Source organism: Gobio gobio, assembly GCF_949357685.1.
Source record: "Gobio gobio genome assembly, chromosome: 14".
NCBI classification, from domain to species: domain Eukaryota; kingdom Metazoa; phylum Chordata; class Actinopteri; order Cypriniformes; family Gobionidae; genus Gobio; species Gobio gobio.
The window spans coordinates 19,772,480-19,792,943 of NC_137107.1; the positions used below are offsets into that span (position 1 = coordinate 19,772,480).

General features: G+C 40.5%; 1 protein-coding gene across 1 annotated transcript; it reads left to right on the plus strand.

The window, feature by feature from the left end:
- Positions 1 to 8,354: 8,354 nt before the first annotated feature.
- aifm5 (apoptosis inducing factor mitochondria associated 5) lies at positions 8,355 to 20,464 on the plus strand (the record flags this gene model as incomplete). Its single annotated transcript, XM_079834516.1, has 19 exons — positions 8,355 to 8,373; positions 8,637 to 8,712; positions 8,928 to 9,037; positions 9,129 to 9,238; positions 9,828 to 9,872; positions 9,986 to 10,067; positions 10,156 to 10,268; positions 10,553 to 10,639; positions 10,717 to 10,808; positions 10,950 to 11,080; positions 13,103 to 13,218; positions 13,322 to 13,393; positions 13,917 to 13,980; positions 16,246 to 16,322; positions 16,406 to 16,523; positions 16,883 to 16,981; positions 17,076 to 17,151; positions 17,240 to 17,344; positions 20,425 to 20,464. The coding sequence occupies 19 exons, from the start codon at positions 8,355 to 8,357 to the stop codon at positions 20,462 to 20,464; spliced, it is 1,632 nt and encodes a 543-aa protein (XP_079690642.1).

The window sequence follows — 20,464 nt, forward strand, 5'->3', positions numbered from 1 at the left end:
AGTCGATTTCCATTCTTACTTATGTAGAAAACAAACAATATATTAAAAAAAACACTTTAATATATTATGTGTTTATTAGACAGGCGAGCAACTGTTTGGATACCTTTACTGACAGAAAACGAGTCATTGTTTACATGGCTCAACACGGTTAGTCTTATTGTTTGAATCTCTTGTTTCCCTGATTTACCAAGAATAACAATGTTTGTTTGTATCATGCCTCAGAGACAACACTATTTTGTGAAGTGGCTAACATAGCAAAATCAGAAAGAGCTTTTTTGTAGTAACAATAATACAGAATTTTCTCCATAATACAATATATTTTAAAATTAATTGCATGCCATTTAGCAACACAAGTCATCCAGCTTTTACGGTGCATTCACACAGAGCGTCAGCGTTAACATTTCTCATTTACTTTGAATGTGTGTTGTCATGCGTTGCCGAACTGAACTGTGGTTTCATTGCGTCATGTCACTGGTGTTGCTCACGGCAGAAGTTGAAAACTTTTAAACTTTTCAAGCGCCTGACGGGCGTCAGCCAATAAGATCGCCTATGCAAATACCCTAGCACAGACGCTAGCCAATTGCATTCATGCAACACCGGAAAAGTAATTTGATTGTGTTGTCACTATGACGGTTGTCTCAGCACCCGCACAAGCATTAATGCCGACGCCCTGTGTGAATGCAGTGTTAGGCTATTAATATGATATTCTAATATTGATCTAGCGTACCGCAATGTCCACCGAGCTACAGAGTAATGTTATATAATAACTTTCAGCTTTAACACACTCAAATTTATTTTTAGTGTTATAGTTTTGACCAAGTTAAACAGCGCTGCGTTACCCCACAATTTTAATTTGTCAAATAAACTGACCTGTATGAGTAACAAAGTTCAGGGAAGGAGACGGACGTTAAACGTAACTTTAATCATAAAATAAACATAAACAACAAACAGGCCGACTGCGGCATATAAGCATAATAAAAGCTCCGGAGCTCCTCCACGGGACTTGAGACCGGTGTCTCACGCAGGTGTCTCACATTAGCATTTACACCACTGACCTCGTTCTGCTCCCACTGCTTCTGCCCTGCCCTGCTTCATTAACTCCGGTAATGCGGAGGAGCATAAACAAGCAAGTTATGCCCTCCGGAAAACCATCAGAGCAGCAAAACGCCAGTACAGGGACAAGATTGAAGGACAGTTCAACACCACCGACTCCAGAAGCATGTGGAGGGGAATTAACACCATCACGGACTACAAAGGGAACACAAACTCCACCGTGAACACCGCTGCCTCTCTCCCGGACGAGCTAAACACCTTCTATGCTCGCTTTGAGGGAACTAACACCGCCCTCGCGGAGAGAGAGCTCGTGGCTGAAGATACAGAGGTTAGTGCACTCTCCGTATCTGTAGCGGATGTTACCCGATCCTTCCGGCGGGTGAACGTCCGTAAAGCCGCGGGTCCAGACGGCATTCCGGGCCGCGTCATCAGAGCGTGCGCGCGCCAACTGGCTGGAGTTTTCACGGACATTTTTAACCTGTCCCTCTCCCTGTCTGTGGTCCCCACATGCTTCAAAACGTCCACCATTGTTCCTGTACCGAAGCAAGCAAAAACCACCTGCTTAAACGACTGGCGTCCTGTTGCTCTGACCCCCATCATCAGCAAATGCTTTGAGAGACTAGTCAGAAACCACATCTGCTCTGTTCTCCCCCCCTCACTGGACCCACTGCAGTTTGCATACCGCAAAAACCGCTCCACTGATGATGCCATTTCATCCACTATTCACACTGCCCTCTCCCACCTGGAAAAGAGGAACACATATGTGAGAATGCTGTTTGTAGACTACAGCTCAGCATTCAACACCATTGTGCCCTCCATACTTGACACTAAACTCCGGGCTCTCGGCTTAAACAGCCTGTTATGCAGCTGGATCCTGGACTTCCTGTCAAACAGACGCCAGGTGGTCAGAATGGGCAGTAACATCTCCTCACCACTGACTCTCAACACTGGAGCCCCTCAGGGCTGTGTTCTCAGCCCACTCCTGTACTCTTTGTACACACACGACTGTGTGGCAACCCACAGCTCCAACACCATCATCAAGTTTGCTGACGATACGACGGTGGTAGGTCTCATCACTGACAATGATGAAACGGCCTACAGAGAGGAGGTGCACACTCTGACACGGTGGTGTCAGGAGCACAACCTCTCCCTCAACGTCAGCAAGACCAAGGAGCTGGTGGTCGACTTCAGGAGGAATGAGAGAGAACACCGCCCCATCACCATCGATGGAGCACCGGTGGAGAGAGTCAGCAGCTTCAAGTTCCTCGGTGTCCACATCACAGAGGAACTCTCATGGTCCGTCCACATCGAGGCCGTTGTGAAGAAGGCTCATCAGCGCCTTTTCTTCCTGCGACGGCTGAGGAGGTTTGGAATGAACCGCCACATCCTCACACGGTTCTACACCAGCACTACAGAGAGCCTGCTGACTGGCTGCATCACCACCTGGTACGGCAACAGTACCGCCCGCAGCCGCAAAGCCCTGCAAAGGGTAGTGCGCACGGCCAGCTGCATCATCGGAGGTGAGCTTCCCTCCCTCCAGGACATTTACGCCAGGCGGTGTGTGAAGAGAGCTCAGAGGATCATCAGAGACTCTAGCCACCCGAGCCATGGGCTGCTCTCACTGCTGCCATCAGGCAGACGGTACCGCAGCATCAGAACACGCACCAGCCGACTCCAGAACAGCTTCTTCCCACAAGCAATTAGACTCCTGAACTCTTGATCCATCAGGATCATAACACACACTGGACAGAATATCACTCAGCACAACCCACTGTCGATACACACACATTATATACACATTATATAATTTATTATTTATCATATAGCACCTATTGCACATTGGATCTCTACTGTGAATAATAATGTATACTGTACATTGTATACTATTATTATTATTATTATAGCGTAATGTATATTGTTTAATGTATGTTTTAGTGTGTATATTGTTTAAAGTATATTGTTTAAAGTATATTGTTTAAAGTATATGTATATTGTAAGTATGTGTATATTGGTTAAAGCTGTGAGAACCACACTCACATTGTGTAAATTATTTATTGTTTATTGTAGAGTTTACTGTGCTGTGAGTAATTGTGGGCGCATCAGTGTAATCTGATGCTGCTCTAAATGTTGTACATGTCATGTCGTGACTACTATGTTGCTCGGAACTGCACCAAGAATTTCACCTGCTGTTGCACTTGTGTACATGGCTGTGTGACAATAAAGTGATTTGATTTGATTTGATTTGATTTGACCACAGTAACGCTAATAAAACCTTAATTCATTAGCTCTTCCATGAACAATCCAATGAGTCCGTTGGATTGCTTTCCATCGGCTGTGGAAGTGAAGATCACAACTCCCATGATTCCAATCTCATTCACTGCGTCATCAAGCTACACCTTTGTTTTGAATAAGTGACCTCTAGCGGTGAAACTTACATACTGTGCCTTTTACAGTGATTAACAACAACAAATATAATTGGGGTCCAGGGTCTGGTGGGGTGCTATAAACCATTCAAGCTCATTTGATTAGAGAGAATAACCGAATAACATGTCATCGTCCCCCACCAACACACCACACAACACCCTCCATTCAGGGTGCTATAGGGCCCTCAGCGCCCACCCACCACATCCCTGGCAGGGGGACCAAGTACTTACGGTTGAGTTAATGAGCCCCTGTAACCCCAGGCTGTATTCAAATATTCAATGGCTTTACCGTAAGTGGACAGAAAACACTCACAAGACTGCTTTTTCAGTCTGGTGAGAGGCTCTCTCCTCGGGAGAGAATTTCACAGTTATATTCAGGATTCCTGCAGCTGCAGACGTCAGTACAACAAACGAATGCAATCACCTTCATTGAGATGGCAGCATGACGTTATTAAGATCAAAGGCTATTTATTATTATATGTTCCAAACTCATTCTAAATAACTCTGTATGACGTCAGCAACAGAAATCCTATATTTAGCCGCTGAATATGGAGGACTGAAGCATAAGAGTCAGGATACTCTGACTCTAGGGAATTTCTCTCCACTTAATCAAATGAGCTTGAATGTTTTATAGCACCCCACCAGACTCTGGATACCATTTAGATTTGTAGTTGTTAATCACTGCTGTAAACCTTGGTTACACCATAAGAGTGAAATCATAACACAAACAAAATAACGAAGAGCATAAACGTAAAACAGTTAATTAGATTACAAAGCACACATTTAATGATGTAATGAACTACACACACACACATTGTTTGTCATATGTTTGCATTGCAATTTTGTCTTCTAAATTTATAAATATTTGAGTCTCTCAGTTGTCTTCTTAAGTGTGAAGAGCTCAAATGTGCAGAAATGCTGGATCTGAAATATTGTCTTAAAGGGATAGTTCACCCAAAAATGAAAATTAGCCCATAATTTACTTACCCGCAAGGCATCCTAGATGTGTATATGACATTCTTCTTTCAGACGAATAAAATCGGAGTTATATTACAAAAGTCCAGGCTAATCCAAGCATTAGAATTAGATTCATAGTTGCTCTGTTTTTGAAGTCCATAAAAAATGCATCTGTCCGTCAAATAACGTGTTCCACGCAGCTCTGGGGTGTTAATAAAGGCCTTCTGAAGCGAATCGACGCGTTTGTGTAAGAAAAATATTAATATTTAAAACTTTAGCAAGTAAACTTTCGACCGACCTGGGGTGTTTATTAACACCCCAGAGCTGCGTGGAGCACGTTATTTGACGGACAGATGCACTTTTTATGGACTTCAAAACAGAGCAACTATGAATCCAATTCTAATGCTTGGATTAGCCTGGACTGTTGTTATTTAACTGTAATATAAAAAAGATTTTATTCGTCTGAAAGAAGAATGTCATATACACTTAGGATGACTTGAGGGTGAGTAAATTATGGGCTAATTTTCATTTTTTGGTGAACTATCCCTTTAAGGGGATTGTTCACCATTTACTGTGGTGTCATTCCAAACATGTACTGTGTGAGTTTCTTTCTCGTCTTGAACACAAAAGAAGATATTTTGAAGAAAGTTTGTAACCAGGCCGCTCTGGGTCACCATTGACTTCCATAGGGGAAAAAAGTAACAAAAAAAAAAAAACAGTAACACGACAAAATGTTTTAACATTTAAAAACATGTGATATTTTATTATTCAAGTTATCCCTATACTTTTTACTAAATAATATTTTGCCTTTTTAACTGATCGAGAATATCTGATAACAGTGCATGACTACTTTTTCCATTTATAATAGGAAATTGCTTCATCATTATTATTAGCTGCAGTTTGATGTTTACAATAATTCCAGCAGCCCCAAGAAAGTTCAATGCTGCCCTCTAGTGGGCTGGACCACTGCTTACCAACCACACCAGCTCCTTTCTCACATTTGACGGCCCTAAAGCTGTCAAGCAAGGGCGAAATTGTCAATCACACATTGGGGGGGGGGACAGCTGTGGGACTTGTTGTGGTGGCGCATGCTCACATTTTTTTAATCAAAATAAAATAAAAGTCAAAGTTTGAATGTTTGTAATTGTGTAACACAACAAGGAATTTTCTTACATCTGATCGTCAAACCAACGTATACTCACCCTGTAATGATTACAGCATCGGCTGTAACATACAACATCGGCTGTAATCGGCAATACAAAATATTTTTTTTTGTGTGTGTTGTAAATAACATTTATTCTGAAGCAATATTCTCACCAGTGTTCAATCAGCTTTGACATATGCATATTTGTGATATTTTTACCTTTTATAAAGGGCATTTCCCCCTAATCTTATTAAATATAGGCTATGATTCAGATTTCCTTTTATATTCTTAAATTGTATCAATAAATTAAATTAGAAGACGACACTGGCTGTTACCAGTAAAATTAAATAATTTACACTGAAAAATTACAACTGCATTAAATAATGTTATGAGATTGTTTTAAATATTTTTTGAATATACAAATGAGAAATGTTGTAAAGATGAAACTAAAGCACCAGTAGGTGGCAGCAGGTGACCGTCTTAATGAGCGAGTCATTGAGTCGATTTGTTCAAACACTGATTCATTCAAGAATGAGGCGGTCGTTTACGAATAGTTCATTGAATCTTTGATTCTATAGATTCATTCAAAACGCTGAATCATTCACTAACACGCTGTTGCGGTGAGACTCGTTCTGCAATGATCTTTTGGAACTATTTTCGCTGCTGAAATAGAACAAAAACACTCAATATTGCATCAAAATGTAAGTGACGTAATGTTAATAATTGTTTATGGAGCTGTCATTTGAAATCAGCATGACATTTTCAGTCGTGATGTTATTCAGGAAAACAGCACTCTTGGTAATGTGACATTGCAACTGTATCATGTTATAAATATAAATAAACTCCACATTTCTACATATTTACGGCAGTGTGTTACTGAGTTTCTCTGTGTGAGCGGTGCATATGTTTCGATTTCTCCTCGAGAGGCTGCGCGAGCGTCAACAGTGCAACGTTACCGTCAGTTCATTATACATTATCATTCACTGTCAATCGCCACTTACAGTAATGAATGCAGAATCATTCTTGCATTTTGGTGATTCCCTAGTTATTTTTGTTAATTACGTTTTATCAGGCTACTTGTCCGTCGAACTACTAAAGGTATAGGGAAAACATGACATGGATTTCAGGAGAAATAGGTTTTGTTAGTGTATAGTGTAAGGCCAGTCGAATGGATTTGGGAAATGGATCTGCCGGGATTTTATATTTTCGGAGCTGGAAAGAAAGACGTATTTGCAATCACATCGATATTGCCCGCATAATCATACAGTATGATCAAATATTGGGGGGGGGGGGGGGGGGGTAAATTGTCCTTCTTTGAATATTGGGGGGGGGGGGGGGGCGTGTCCCCCTGTCCCCCCATAGAATTACGCCTATGCTGTCAAGCATCAGTAAATCGTCTTTCATGGCTGCAAAACATTTTGTCAAAGTTTCTTTCTTTTTTTTTTTTTTTTACAAATGTGAAAATCAAATCTAAATTTAGTGCATATTTCTGGTGCATGTTACATTTGGGTCAACAAAAGTTTTGACCTCTGAAGACAAAGATCTCTGTCGAGAGAAAATGTTGTGAGAAATGTGTTATACTATAGTGGAGTGGACAAAGATAATTTGAGTTACATAAAGGTCTAAAGATAATGGGGACAGATACAAATTCAGAGATTGTACAAACACTTTATAGTTTGTCACACAAAGATTATCAGGCACAAATATATCCAGATTCATGTTGCTGTGATCTTAATTAGATTTTATTTTGCACAATGAATCTGAGTTTAAAGGGATAGTTCACCCACATATTTTGAAGAATGTGGTTAACCAAACAGTCGATGGACCCCATTGACTTCCATATAGGAAAAAAAACTATGGAAGTCAATGGGGTCCATCAGCTGTTTGGTTTCCGACATTCTTCAGAATATCTTCTTTTTTGTTCAACAGGAGAAAGAAATTCATACAGGTTCTGAGCAACATGAGGGAGTAAATGATGATTTTTGGGTGACCTATCACTTTAACCCCTGTGCTACAACTATATGTTTGGCTTCTACTTCTCTTCTATAATTGTCTTTTCTCTCCTGCTAAGGGGGAATAATAAAGAATTTCACTGTATCAGAAATATACAGTTTAAATAATGTCAGTTGTTGTTTAAAAGGGGAAAAAAATGCTTATAAACATTTTTCAACAGTGATTCAACTTTGGTCCATGATGTGGATTTACCTGTGAAAAACTGCTTTACTTGATAGTATAGAACAGTGTAGTCAGTGTGGCCTGTCTTAGTATTTGATTGTAGTAATATCTGTCAATATAAACTCTACTTATATCAATTGTATCTTGAAAGGAACATATGAACACGAGCGTCAGTGTTTCAGAGAGAGGTGCAGAGTCACGCACTTTGCCCTGTGCACGTGTGTCTATTGTTGTGTGCTGCTTGCTCAGCCGTTCTCTCTTCTGTTGTTATGCCACAACAAATGGCATTGCTCTTCTACAACTAAATACCCTCTATACACTTTATGCAATCCTTTGGAAACACTTCACGCTTTTGCAATCTCAATTTTCTTTTTTCCGCCCCCAAAACTCTCTTTTTTTGGAGTAACCAACTTCATGAGTGAGTTTGAGCATCCGAATGATGAAATGTCTAAAGGACAGGTCTGGCCTCCTGGATTAGGGACTTGTGAACCAATCATTACGGTCATGACAGCCGTCCCGAGAGTTTGATTGTATGACAGCTGTCGACAGAAAGGATAGTTAAAAAAAATAGGAGAAAGTCTTCTCTTACTGTTCAGTCTGTGATGTCTGAGAAACATTCAGGTAAGCATCCAGTCTTTTTTTTTTTTTTTTTTTTTAAATAGTTTGGACCAGGTTTTCAGGTTACTTTATTTGGTTAATCTGGTTAATAAACTAAGCAATTCTTAATGTTCACACTGATAGTGTGACTATGCTGTTGACTTTTCATAATCTTATTCATAAAATGGTGTTGAAATGATTGTGATATCATGCTTTTCTCCAGGGCATTGCTCTTGCTATGTTGATCATTATCATTTATCATTTTATCCTGGTGGTTACGGTTATAGGTTTAGTGGCTGGTTTGGATCCAGAGGAAGAGGTGACAGATGTCGTATGTGACGAGTCAGAACTCAGAGATGGAGAGTAGGTTCCATAGAAATGCCTGCCATGTTCATGTGCATTATATTTATAATATACCTATTTATTTATGAAATAATTACAAAACTGTTTGGATATACAATGGGTTGCATCAGGTTTGTTTTTATGACTGTAAATGTATTTTATGTCATATGTTTTGTTGAAGGACACTCGCTGTGTAAAATCCGAGATTTCTGATTTTGGTTGTTCTTGTGATCTAGAATGATGGAGGTTGAGGTTGGTGAGCACAATGTTTTGCTGGCACGCTGTGATGGGGTGTACAGTGCCATCAGTAACCAATGCACACACTATGGTGCTCCACTGAGCAAAGGTAGTGCATGCAACTGACTTCTGTCTTTATAGATAAATAATATGGGAGAAGTGAAGGGTTAATACAGTAGGTGTTTGGGGTTCCTCTGCAGGGGTGCTGTCAGGTCAAAGGGTCCGCTGTCCCTGGCATGGTTCCTGTTTCAATGTGAAGACCGGTGACTTGGAGGAGTATCCTGGAATTGACTGTCTGCCCTGCCACAAGGCACGGTGACATAGATTCATATACACATAACTAAAATTAGCTGTATTATCATACAGTTTTGTACTGTTGAACATAATCATTTAAATAATATGTTTAATGTAATATATATATTTATTTATTATACATTAATTATTTATTATACATTATTCGGCAAGAATGCATTAAATTTATCAAAAGTGACAATAAAGACATTTATAATGTTTAAAAAAAAATCTTTCTTGTCCTGGGGGGAAAATGATCATTAACATGATTGGAGCACCAATAATAATTGATAATAACTAAGCAGCAAATCAGTAAAAAAAAAAGGATCATGTGACACTGAAGACTGGAGTAATGATGCTGCAAATTCAGCTTTGCATCACATAAATTGCATTTTAAAATATAGTAACATAGAAAACAGTTAATATTTTACAATGTAAATATTATTTACTATTATAGGAATATTTTTTAATCAAATAAGCTTCTTTCAAAAAAAAAACATTACAATTATTCAAACTTTTAAATTTGGATTTCAAATTATTCTAAACTTTTGACCGGTACTGTACATGCTAACATATTTAAATTATTTAATCTGATTTTTTCTTGACAGGTGAAAGTCGAAAACAACAAAGTTTATGTGTCTGTAAAGAAAAGGGTAAAGTACCTTCTTATAGACATTTGATCTTCTATATAAAAAGAATGAAACCAAAATCAAAATCAGGACAGTTCTGCCAGTAAAATGTTAAAAATATATTTTTTTCTAATCAGATTCAGGGTCAGCCTAAACGTATAAAATGGATGGGGGCCAGAGATCAGAGGGTGTTGCATACTGTGATGCTCCTAGGAGGAGGTGAGAGAAAAATGTCTGATACAGATTCCCTTTATTTGCTGTGACAGTTTTAATGTTGGTGGATGCTGGTGTGTATTGTCAAGCACAGGCGCAGCCTCTTTGATGTGTGCCGAGACACTACGGCAAGAAAACTATGGCGGCAGAATCATTATGGTATCTAGGGACGACCTCCTTCCTTATGACAAAACCAGACTCAGCAAGGTGAGGCACAAGATCTTTGAAAACTAATGCTAAAATTAGCTTTGCAGGGGAGAACACTTTTGCAACAGAGACTACATTCGCATTTTCAGGTGGAAACGCCTGTGGAAATAACGTTTTTTTTTTTTTTTTGAGATCCGTTCTGTAGGTTACGTAGTCCCAGTAGGTTTATATGAATATTATGGATTCAATTGTTCACTCAACTGATTGATTCTACTTCATTTTTTGGAAATACATTTTTTTTTTACATTGCTTTATTAATAAAGTTTAACCCAATCTGGATTTAGGTAATGAATGCTGAGAGTGAAAGTCTCTTAATGAGAAGAATGGATTTTTTCCACGAGTATGATATTGAGGTCTGGCTGAAAAAAGAGGTGAGAGTAAATCTTGGGTGCTTTCTCATTTATACCACAAGAGACATATGACAATCTCAGAGCTGTTCTTTGTGCAGGCTTTATCGATAGATACAAACAAGAAAACAGTGACATTTGATGATGGCTTAATCCAGGGCTATGACCAAATCCTTATTGCAACGGGATGCAGGTAAGTATTTGATGATAATTATGTATATAAAGTATTATTTAACTGTTACTATTTACATGTCTTGATACAGTATTATTTTTCATAATTTACTCAACTTTTATCCACTCAAGACTTACACACTGCTCGATCTTTGTTCTTCAGAGCAAAATGCCTAGATTGCCCTGGTGCAGATCTGGAAAACGTGCTGATGTTGGAAACACCGGAGGATGCCAGGAGCATCCACTACGCCTGTATGGGCTGCAGGACAGTCGTTTTGGGCACTTCCTTTGTTGGTAAACACACTAAACACACACTCTCTCTATCACATCTGATAGATTTTCACAGCGTTTCACTTTTTCCCCATTTTGTTATGTTACAGCCTTATTCTAAAATGAATTAAATTCATTATTTTCCTCAAAAGTGTACAAACAATACCCCATAATGACAACGTGAAAGAAATTTGTTTGAAATCTCTGCAAATTTATATATAAAAAAATAAATAAAAAAATCACATGTACATAAGTATTCACAAGATTTCCAACACTCAAAATTGAGCTCAGGTGCATTCCACTGATCATCCTTGAGATGTTTCTACAACTTGATTGGAGTCCACCTGTGGTAAATTCAGTTGATTGGACATGATTTGGAAAGGCACACACCTGTCTATATAAGGTCCCACAGTTAACAGTGCATGTCAGAGCACAAACCAAGCCATGAAGTCCAAGGAATTGTCTGTAGACCTCTGAGACAGGATTGTATCGAGACACAGATCTGGGGAAGGGTACAGTAATATTTCTGCAGCATTGAAGATCCCGATGAGCACAGTGGCCTCAATCATCCGTAAATGGAAGAAGTTTGGAACCACCAGGACTCTTCCTAGAGCTGGCCGCCCAGCCAAACTGAGCGATGGTTACTCTGACAGAGCTCCAGTGTTTCTCTGTGGAGAGAGGAGAAACTTCCAGAAGAACAACTCTGCAAGCATCATGTCTGGAGGAAACCAGGCACCACTCATCATCTGGCCAATACCATCCCTACAGTGAAAGATGGTGGTGGCAGCATCATGCTGTGGGGATGTTTCTCAGTGGCAGGAGCTGGGAGACTAGTCAGGGTCGAGGGAAAGATGAATGCAGCAATGCACAGAGACATCCTTGATGAAAACCTGCTCCAGAGCGCTCTGGACCAGCCAAACTGAACGATCAGGTGAGAAGGACCTTAGTCAGGGAGGTGATCAAGAACCTGATGGTCACTCTGACAGAGCTCCAGTGTTTCTCTGTGGAGAGAGGAGAACCTTCCAGAAGAAGAACCATCTCTGCAGCACTCCACCAATCAGGCCTGTATGGTAGATTGGCCAGACGGAAGCCACTCCTCAGTAAAAGGCACATGACAGCCCGCCTGGAGTTTGCCAAAAGGCACCTGAAGGACTCTCAGACCATGAGAAACAAAATTCTCTGGTCTGATGAAACAAAGATTGAACCAGTCATTGTGCATCACTGGCCAATACCATCCCTACAGTGAAGCATGGTGGTGGCAGCATCATGCTGTGGGGATGTTTTTCAGCGGCAGGAACTGGGAGACTAGTCAGGATCGAGGGAAAGATGAATGCAGCAATGCACAGAGACATCCTTGATGAAAACCTGCTCCAGAGCGCTCTGGAGCTCAGACTGGGGCAAAGGTTCATCTTCCAACAGGACAACGACCATAAGCACACAGCCAAGATAACAAAGGAGTGGCTATGGAACAACTCTGTGAATGTCCTTGAGTGGCCCAGCCAGAGCCCAGACTTGAACCTGATTGAACATCTCTGGAGAGATCTGAAAATGGCTGTGCACCGATGCTCCCCATCCAACCTGATGGAGCTTGAGAGATCCTGCAAAGAAGAATGGGAGAAACTGGCCAAAAATAGGTGTGCCAAGCTTGTAGCATCATACTCAAAAAGACTTGAGGCTGTAATTGGTGCCAAAGGTGCTTCAACAAAATATTGAGCAAAGGCTGTGACTACTTATGTGATTTTTATTCAGTTTTTTACTTAATAAATTTGCAAAGATTTCAAACAAACTTCTTTCACGTTGTCATTATGGGATATTGTTTGTAGAATTTTGAGGGAAAAAATGAATTGAATCCATTTTGGAATAAGGCTGTAACAACAAAATGCGGAAAAAATGAAGCGCTGTGAATACTTTCAGGATGCACTGTAGATAGATCAGAATATCTCCTTTTGTGTTCCACAAGTGAAAGTCATGTAGGTTTGGAATAACATAAGGGGGATGACAAGTATTATGTGAATTATTTTTTTCAACATGTGTGCGGCATTAAAGGCATGGAAGTGGCGGCCTATATGATAGATATGGCCAGTAGTATCACAATCATTGGAAGCAGTGAACTCCCCTATCAGAGGACTCTGGGCCCCGAATTAGGGAAGGTCACCATGTTGGTATGTGATAAGGGCCAATACAACCATCTCAGTCATACAAATATTTACTTTATCAGCTTTAGCCTATGATGATCTTCTTATTCTGTTTTGCTTGTTCTTTGAGATGCTGGAAGAGAGAGGGGTGAAGTTCTACATGAATGACGCTGTCACAGAGGTTCAAGGGGAAAACAGGAGGGTAAGATCAACTTAGTCCATTCCATTGGAAGTTCATGAACTGAAATTGATTATCTGGATGATGGGCACTTTTGTTATACTTTATTTTAAGATGTCCTTGTTACAGTGTAATTATACAAACAAGTACTGAGAAATATTAATTAACTTGTACTTAACTTACTATATAATTATAGGGTTTGGGTTTAGTTTAGAGTTAGTTGCTTACTTATTTAAGTATGCATACTTTACTGTTATTAATATAGTAAGTACATGTAACAGGGACACTAAAATAAAGTGGGTTAGACTTTATTTTAAGGTGTCATTGTTACAGTGTAATTATATATTTAAGTACTGAGTAATATTAATTAACTGCATATACTTAGGGTTTGGTTGAGGGTTAGTTGAATGCAATTATGCATAATTTACTGTTATTACTATGGTAAGAACATGTAACGTGTAACATGGACACTGTAAAATAAAGTGTTACCATAAAGTGTTACTGGATTTTTCACCTAGTTCATTATGACTTGCATGTTTTTTCACAGGTTAAGGCGGTGAAACTGAAGAGCGGTATCACAATTGAAGCTGATTTGATAATTGTTGGAATTGGTATGTATAGTCGTCAGAGGTGTCAAAAGTATTCGCATTCATTACTCAAGTAGAAGTATAGATACTAGGGTTTAAAAAGACTTCTGTAGAAGTTGAAGTATCAACTCAAGCGCAAGTAAAAGTGTAAAAGTACTGGTTTCAAAACTACTTAAAGTATAAAAGTAAAAGTAATGTAAGGGGAAAAAATGCCATTAAAGTTTCACCCAAAAATGAAAATTCTGTCATCATTTACTCACCCTCAAGTTGTTCCAAACCTGTATGAGTTTCTTTGTTCTGAAGATATTTTGAAGAATGTTTGTAATCAAGCAGATAGAGCAACCATTGACTGCCATAGTAGGGGGAAAATGCTATGGCTGTCAATGGTTGCATATAATCTGCTTGGTTACAAACATTCTTCAAAATATCTTCAGAACAAAGAAACTCATACTGGTTGGAACAACTTGAGGGTGAGTAAATGATGACAGAATTTTCATTTTTGGGTGAAGTATCCCTTTAAGGACAAAAGATTAGGCCGTGCCACAGTGCATACCCCACCTCCTCAAAAAACATTTTTCTAAAGGCCATAATGACTATAATGTTATATTAAAAGGTTAATGTTGAAAATGTTTAGATGCACTATGCGTTTCAGCCGCATATATTCCCATTGAAAATTAACGCATTTTAGGACAATGCAAATACATTAAAGAACCAAATGTGTACTACTGAGCATTAACGTGTTTCATGGAGCGGAAGATTTGATGACTAGTTGCCTATAAATAATGTTAAGGTGCAAAAAGTCAAAATTCAGAGGCATGTTATCAAAAACCATTATTTGAATGTGTGATCAGTGTTGCCAGATTGGGTCGAAGATTTCCAGCCCAAAAACTCACCAAATGAACATTTATATATAAAAAAAACAGTTATTGATAACATGCCTCTGAATTTTGACTTTTTGCACCTTTACAATACTTATAGGCAACTAAGTTAGTCACTCCAAGAAAAAAAAAAAAAAACTTTAACTGTCAAAATAATGTGATATTATTTTATTGCCATACCAATCAAGGTTGATAAGTAAGTTACCATTTTATCTCCTTAAAACATAACATTAATGATAAAAAAAAAATCTATTTCCCAGTAAAACAGATCAAATATGACTATATAGTATATGTCCAGGTAGAAACTGTCAAAACGGCTATCCCTCGGAAAAACACATGCATCATTTTCAATGTCAACAGTAAGAAGCCAATTTATGTGCAAAAAGTGCCTAATAGGCCTATAGAGATTGGAAAAAGCAATGTAATTAACAGGCATTTCACGCGTTAATGCACACACCACTGCCAAAATGCATAATTCATTGATACTGTACAATAATCTGCCAACAAAAAACAACAATGCGCTTACCTTTGTGTTGCACTTTGCTTTGACAAAACTACAGCATGTCTTTCGTGAAGTACATGGCACATAAACTTAGCATAGTCAAAACGGATTAATGGTTGATTTTAACATCTTTCAGCAGCTGTCGGTGTCGCTAGTTGCAGATGTCCTAAGTGTGTATATGATGATGGACAGGAGTCACGGTTATATTTAAATAGTCTTCGTGTCACAGGTGTAATTCACGTTTGAGAGTTGAGTCACTCTCCCACTCTTTACTGTAGAAACAACTTACTGTATATTTATTCCACTGTCATAGCGATCACTGGAATATACAGCTACGAGTTATCGCGCTAAAAACATAGGCTAAAAACCCGGCTAAAGTCATGAATGAGCACGTCTGCCAGCTGATCGCTGATTGGCTGAAAGTGCGTGCTCGTCGCGAGAACCCGCCCTATCTGGCCACATGGTGTGTGTGATTTGTGCAGGTGCAGGCGTGATTGATCGCCTACAACCCAATAGGGTGTCGGAATGGTTTGTGCTTATCCTTCTCATCCAACCACAATCAAATTCACTCTATCTGCATGGCGCGATTTATCTGGATAGTTTTTTTTGACGACAAGCCGGAATGAAAACATGCCGAAATGGAATAGGAGTAACGAGGCTATTATTAAAATGTAAGGAGTAGAAAGTACAGATAATTGCTTGAAAATGTAAGGAGTAGAAGTAAAAAGTAGGCTGAAAAATAATTACTCCAGTAAAGTATAGATACTCAAAATTTCTACTTAAGTAAGGTAACGAAGTATTTGTACTTCGTTACTTGACACCTCTGATAGTCGAACAGAAAACAAAGTGCTACTTCAATAACGGGAACAACAGTTTTGTGCTCTCGTCTCACTATTATCTCCATACAAGGTGTCAATCCCAATTCGGAGTTTTTGAAAGGGAGTCCGATAAGGATGGATTCGAAGAACTATGTCATTGTGGATGAGGTAAGTGTTTATGACCAATTTCCTTGAGTTTTAACAGTCACCTTACACTTCCAAACTCTTCAATCGTGTTCCTGTCTGTCTAGTACATGAGGACCAACATAACAGACGTCTTCTGCGCAGGAGATCTAACCTCCTTTCCTCTCAAAATGGCAAAAGGCCAGAAAGTGAACATCGGCCACTGGCAGATAGCGCAGGCACATGGTAATCAAACATTTTTAGATGTGTACATCTGGTTATTTTGTCAACTTTTAGAAGTACATTACACTCTAAAAAAAAAGGTTCTATATGGCACTAAAAGTCGTTCTTCGTCGTAATCATAGAGGAACCACTTTTAGTGCCGTATAGAACCTTTTTTCAAAATTGCCACAATTTTGGGTCATTGACCGACAATTACCAAATTTACGGAATTACCAAAACTTTATTATCAGTTTTGGGTTTTGGCTAAATCAAAACTTTAGATTTTGGTTTCAGTTAAACAAATCATTTTGGTGCATCACTAGTCTTTACAAGCATGAAAATAAACATTGCTTTGATACCATTATAAAAAAAAATATTTTTAGGAAGGATTGCAGCCTTTAACATGTTGAGCAAGGAGGTGGAGCTAAACACAGTGCCATTCTATTGGACCGTCCTGCTAGGGAGAACCATTCGTTACACGGGTACGGCCTTTTACTTACATGCTCGACATGCTTTAAGGATAGTAAAATATGAGGATTTGTCCGTAATTATGTTCTTATTCTTCATTATGCACAGGGTATGGGGAGGGATACACTGAGATGGTGCTGAAAGGGAAATTTGAGAACATGAAGTTTTTGGTACTTTACCTCAAGTAAGAAGCTGTAGGTTTGTGACTTCCAGTCTTTATAACAGTTTTCTTATTAAATTGTTAAATATTGGCTTTGTACTTTAAACTACAGGCATGATGAGGTGGTGGCTGCAGCAGGATTGAATGTTGAACCAGCTGTCTCTGTGGTTGCAGAAATGTTGGCAGAAGGAAGAGTGATTACAAAGGCGGATGCAGAGTGAGTGAGAACTCAGTTATATATTAAAATACAGATATCCTTCAGTGAAGTTAAAGTGCACTAAATCATTAATTCATCATTCATTTTATTTAACATTCTAAACAACCGATACAACAAAGGAATCTTGGCTGGTTAGCATTAACCTAGTTAGCCCCTGCTGGGGTCCACTAATGGCTTTTCAAAAATCGAATTTATTGGCATGCTTATAGATTAGTAAATTTTTTTTACACAACTCACTATAGTATACATAGATGAGCCAAAACATTATGACCACCTGCCTAATGTGCTGTTGGTCACCTGCTAAAACAGCGCAGACCCACTGAGGCATGGACTCTGAAGGTGTCCTTTCTGGCACCAAGACATTAGCAGCAGATCCTTCAAGTCCTGTAATTTGAGAGGTGGAACCGCTGTAGATTGAACTTGTTGGTCCAGCAAATCCCACAGATGCTCAGCTGGATTGAGATCAAGGGAATTTTGAGGCCAGGGCAACACAATGAACTCTTCATCATGTTCCTCAAACCATTCCTGGCAGAGTGCATTATCCTGCTGAAAGAGGACACTTCCGGTTTGTCTTCGTCCCAAAGTGCATCGTGTTGCCATCCCTTCCTGAGGTAAATGGCACACACGCACACAGCTGTCCACGTGATATAATAGAAAATGGGACTCATCGGACAAGGCAACCATTCTTCATAGCCATCGTGTAGAGGGCGAAGCCAGTCTGGACGCTCTCGGATTATGGGGGTCCTCCATGTATACCAGGCAAAACTCCTCTGTGACATGGACTAGAGCGGCCCTGACCCGGCAGCCTTCAAAGAGGTGGCCATACTTCAGGGGTATGACTTACACTTCAGTCTCGGACGCCAACTCTCATGACCTCTGAGCTGAAGAACAGGTTCTGTTAGTAAAGGGTGTGTTAGAAAAGGCCCCCCAGCCCATAGCAAGGAATACTTCCTCATCCACAAGAGGGATGCCGGTCTCAGGCCCATCATCGACTTAAGATTTCTGAACCTCACTCTGGTGAGACGGCCATTCAGAATGCTAACTTTAAAGCAAATCCTCTTGTATATCAAATCCTCTTGTATTCGCACTTTTACATAATGCATGGGTGCAGCTCTCTCCCCCCTGAGGCAAAGGAGGGTTTACATCCTGAATTACCTTGACGATTGGTTGCTCTTAGCCCAAACAAAAGAGGAACTGTGTGCGCACAGGTCTCTGCTCCTCAGCCATCAAGCAAGTCTGGGGTTCAGAATCAACTTGAACAAGAGCTTGCTGTCCCCCAGCCAACACATCCTGGGGGCAGTATTCAACTCGTCCGAAATGCGGGCCTGGATTTTACCGTATCACTCCCTGAAAATTCAGCAGTTATGCAACGGCATTCTGACCGGGGAGCAACCTCCCCTTGAAGACATTTCAGAAGCTTCTGGGCCTCATTGCAGCAGCCTCCTCAGTAGTTCCAATGGGTCTGCGGTCCCTACGACACTAGTTGAAGGCCCGCGTCCCACCTTGAGCGTGGCGCGAGGGTCGTATTATTCTCAGGGTGAACCACAGCTGTACCAAAGACCTGGTCCCCTGGAAATCGTCCCATCTGTATCAGTTGGGCATGGAACTGGGCTCTACAGAAGGTAGGTAGTTGTGACAGACGCCTCCAAGACTGGTTGGACTCTTGGCCAGAGCCAATGTCAAGCTGGCACATCAACTTCCTGGAGAATTTCAGCAGGAGCTCAGAGGGTACCATGTCCTAGTTCGGTCGGACAACATGACAGGGGTAGCCTATATAAATAACCAGTGGGGTCTCAGGTCCCATCTACTGAACAGACTGGTGCGCCGCCTCCTCCTGTGGGCACAGGACAATCTCCAGTTAGTAAGAGCTATACAGGGTGTGAATCTCTAAGGGGAAGTGTATCTCTTTGCTTCAAAAGAGAACATCCACTGCCCAATATTCTTTTTGAGGGAAAGGACGCATTAGCCAAACCAGTCATGGTTCCCAGGAATGGTCCAGCTGCTGTCTGCAGCACCATGGCCAATCCCGCTGAGAAGGGACCTCCTTTCGTAAGCAGAGGGGTCAATCTTGCATCCCCAACCTGAGTTGTGGAGCCTCCACCTATGGCCTCTCAACAGGAGCCTTAAAGCCTCCCCCAGAGGGTCAAGAACACGGCATATAGACACGCCATGTCTTGTGAGATCGCTTCCATTCTCTTTTCTACAGGAGCTGTTGGATGGCGGATGCAATCTGTCCATGCTCAAAGTATACATGGCAGCTATCGCAGTGTACCGCTCCCCTATAGCTGGCCAGTCGATTGGGAAACATGACCTGGTGGTCAGATTTCTCAGAGGGGCCAGGAGGCCAATCCTGCCTCACCCCAACATGGTCCCTTCCTGGGACCTATCCATAGTTCTCGACAGCCGACCTTTGGCTTTTCTCGCTAAGGACCGCTCTCCTGCTGGCTCTGGCATCAGTTAAGCGAATTGGTGGACCTGTAGGCTCTCTCAGTGGACGTTTCCCTGCCTCGAGTTCCTGCCTCAATCCACCAGAGGAATGGCCTCCTCCTGGACCTGGTCTATTGGAATATCCATGGCTGACATCTATGCCGGGTGGTCATTTCAGGTTTATCAGGTTCTATAACCTAAATGTCCCATGGTGTTTTGCAGTGCATTCCCCATACGTGTCACAAACTGATGCAATGTGAGTGAACCGCATCGAAAGGGAATGCTCCGGTTACTAACTTAACCTTGGTTCCCTGAGATAATGGGAACTAGCGTTGCGTATCCTGCCATGCTACTGCCCATATGCTATTTGCTATATAACACTATTGCTATTCAGTTGAGAAATTCGGACTAAATGGCCTTTTGCGCGTCTTAAATGGGCAGCCAGCCCTGCCCTTTCTGGCAGGCTAAAAAGCAATTTGTCTGTGAAAAGCACAGACGTGAACCAATCAGGCTTCAGTATTCGGAGAAATGTTTTTTCATATATATCAATTTTTTATGTAGAAAAATTGCTTAAAGAGGCTAAAAGCAACCAAATACTGTCAGAGCTCTAATGTATTGTTAATGTTTTTACTGAGGTTTTCTTTCTATTATAGGTCAGATGACCTTAGCTGGCTGAAGCTGCAGCCCATGTGA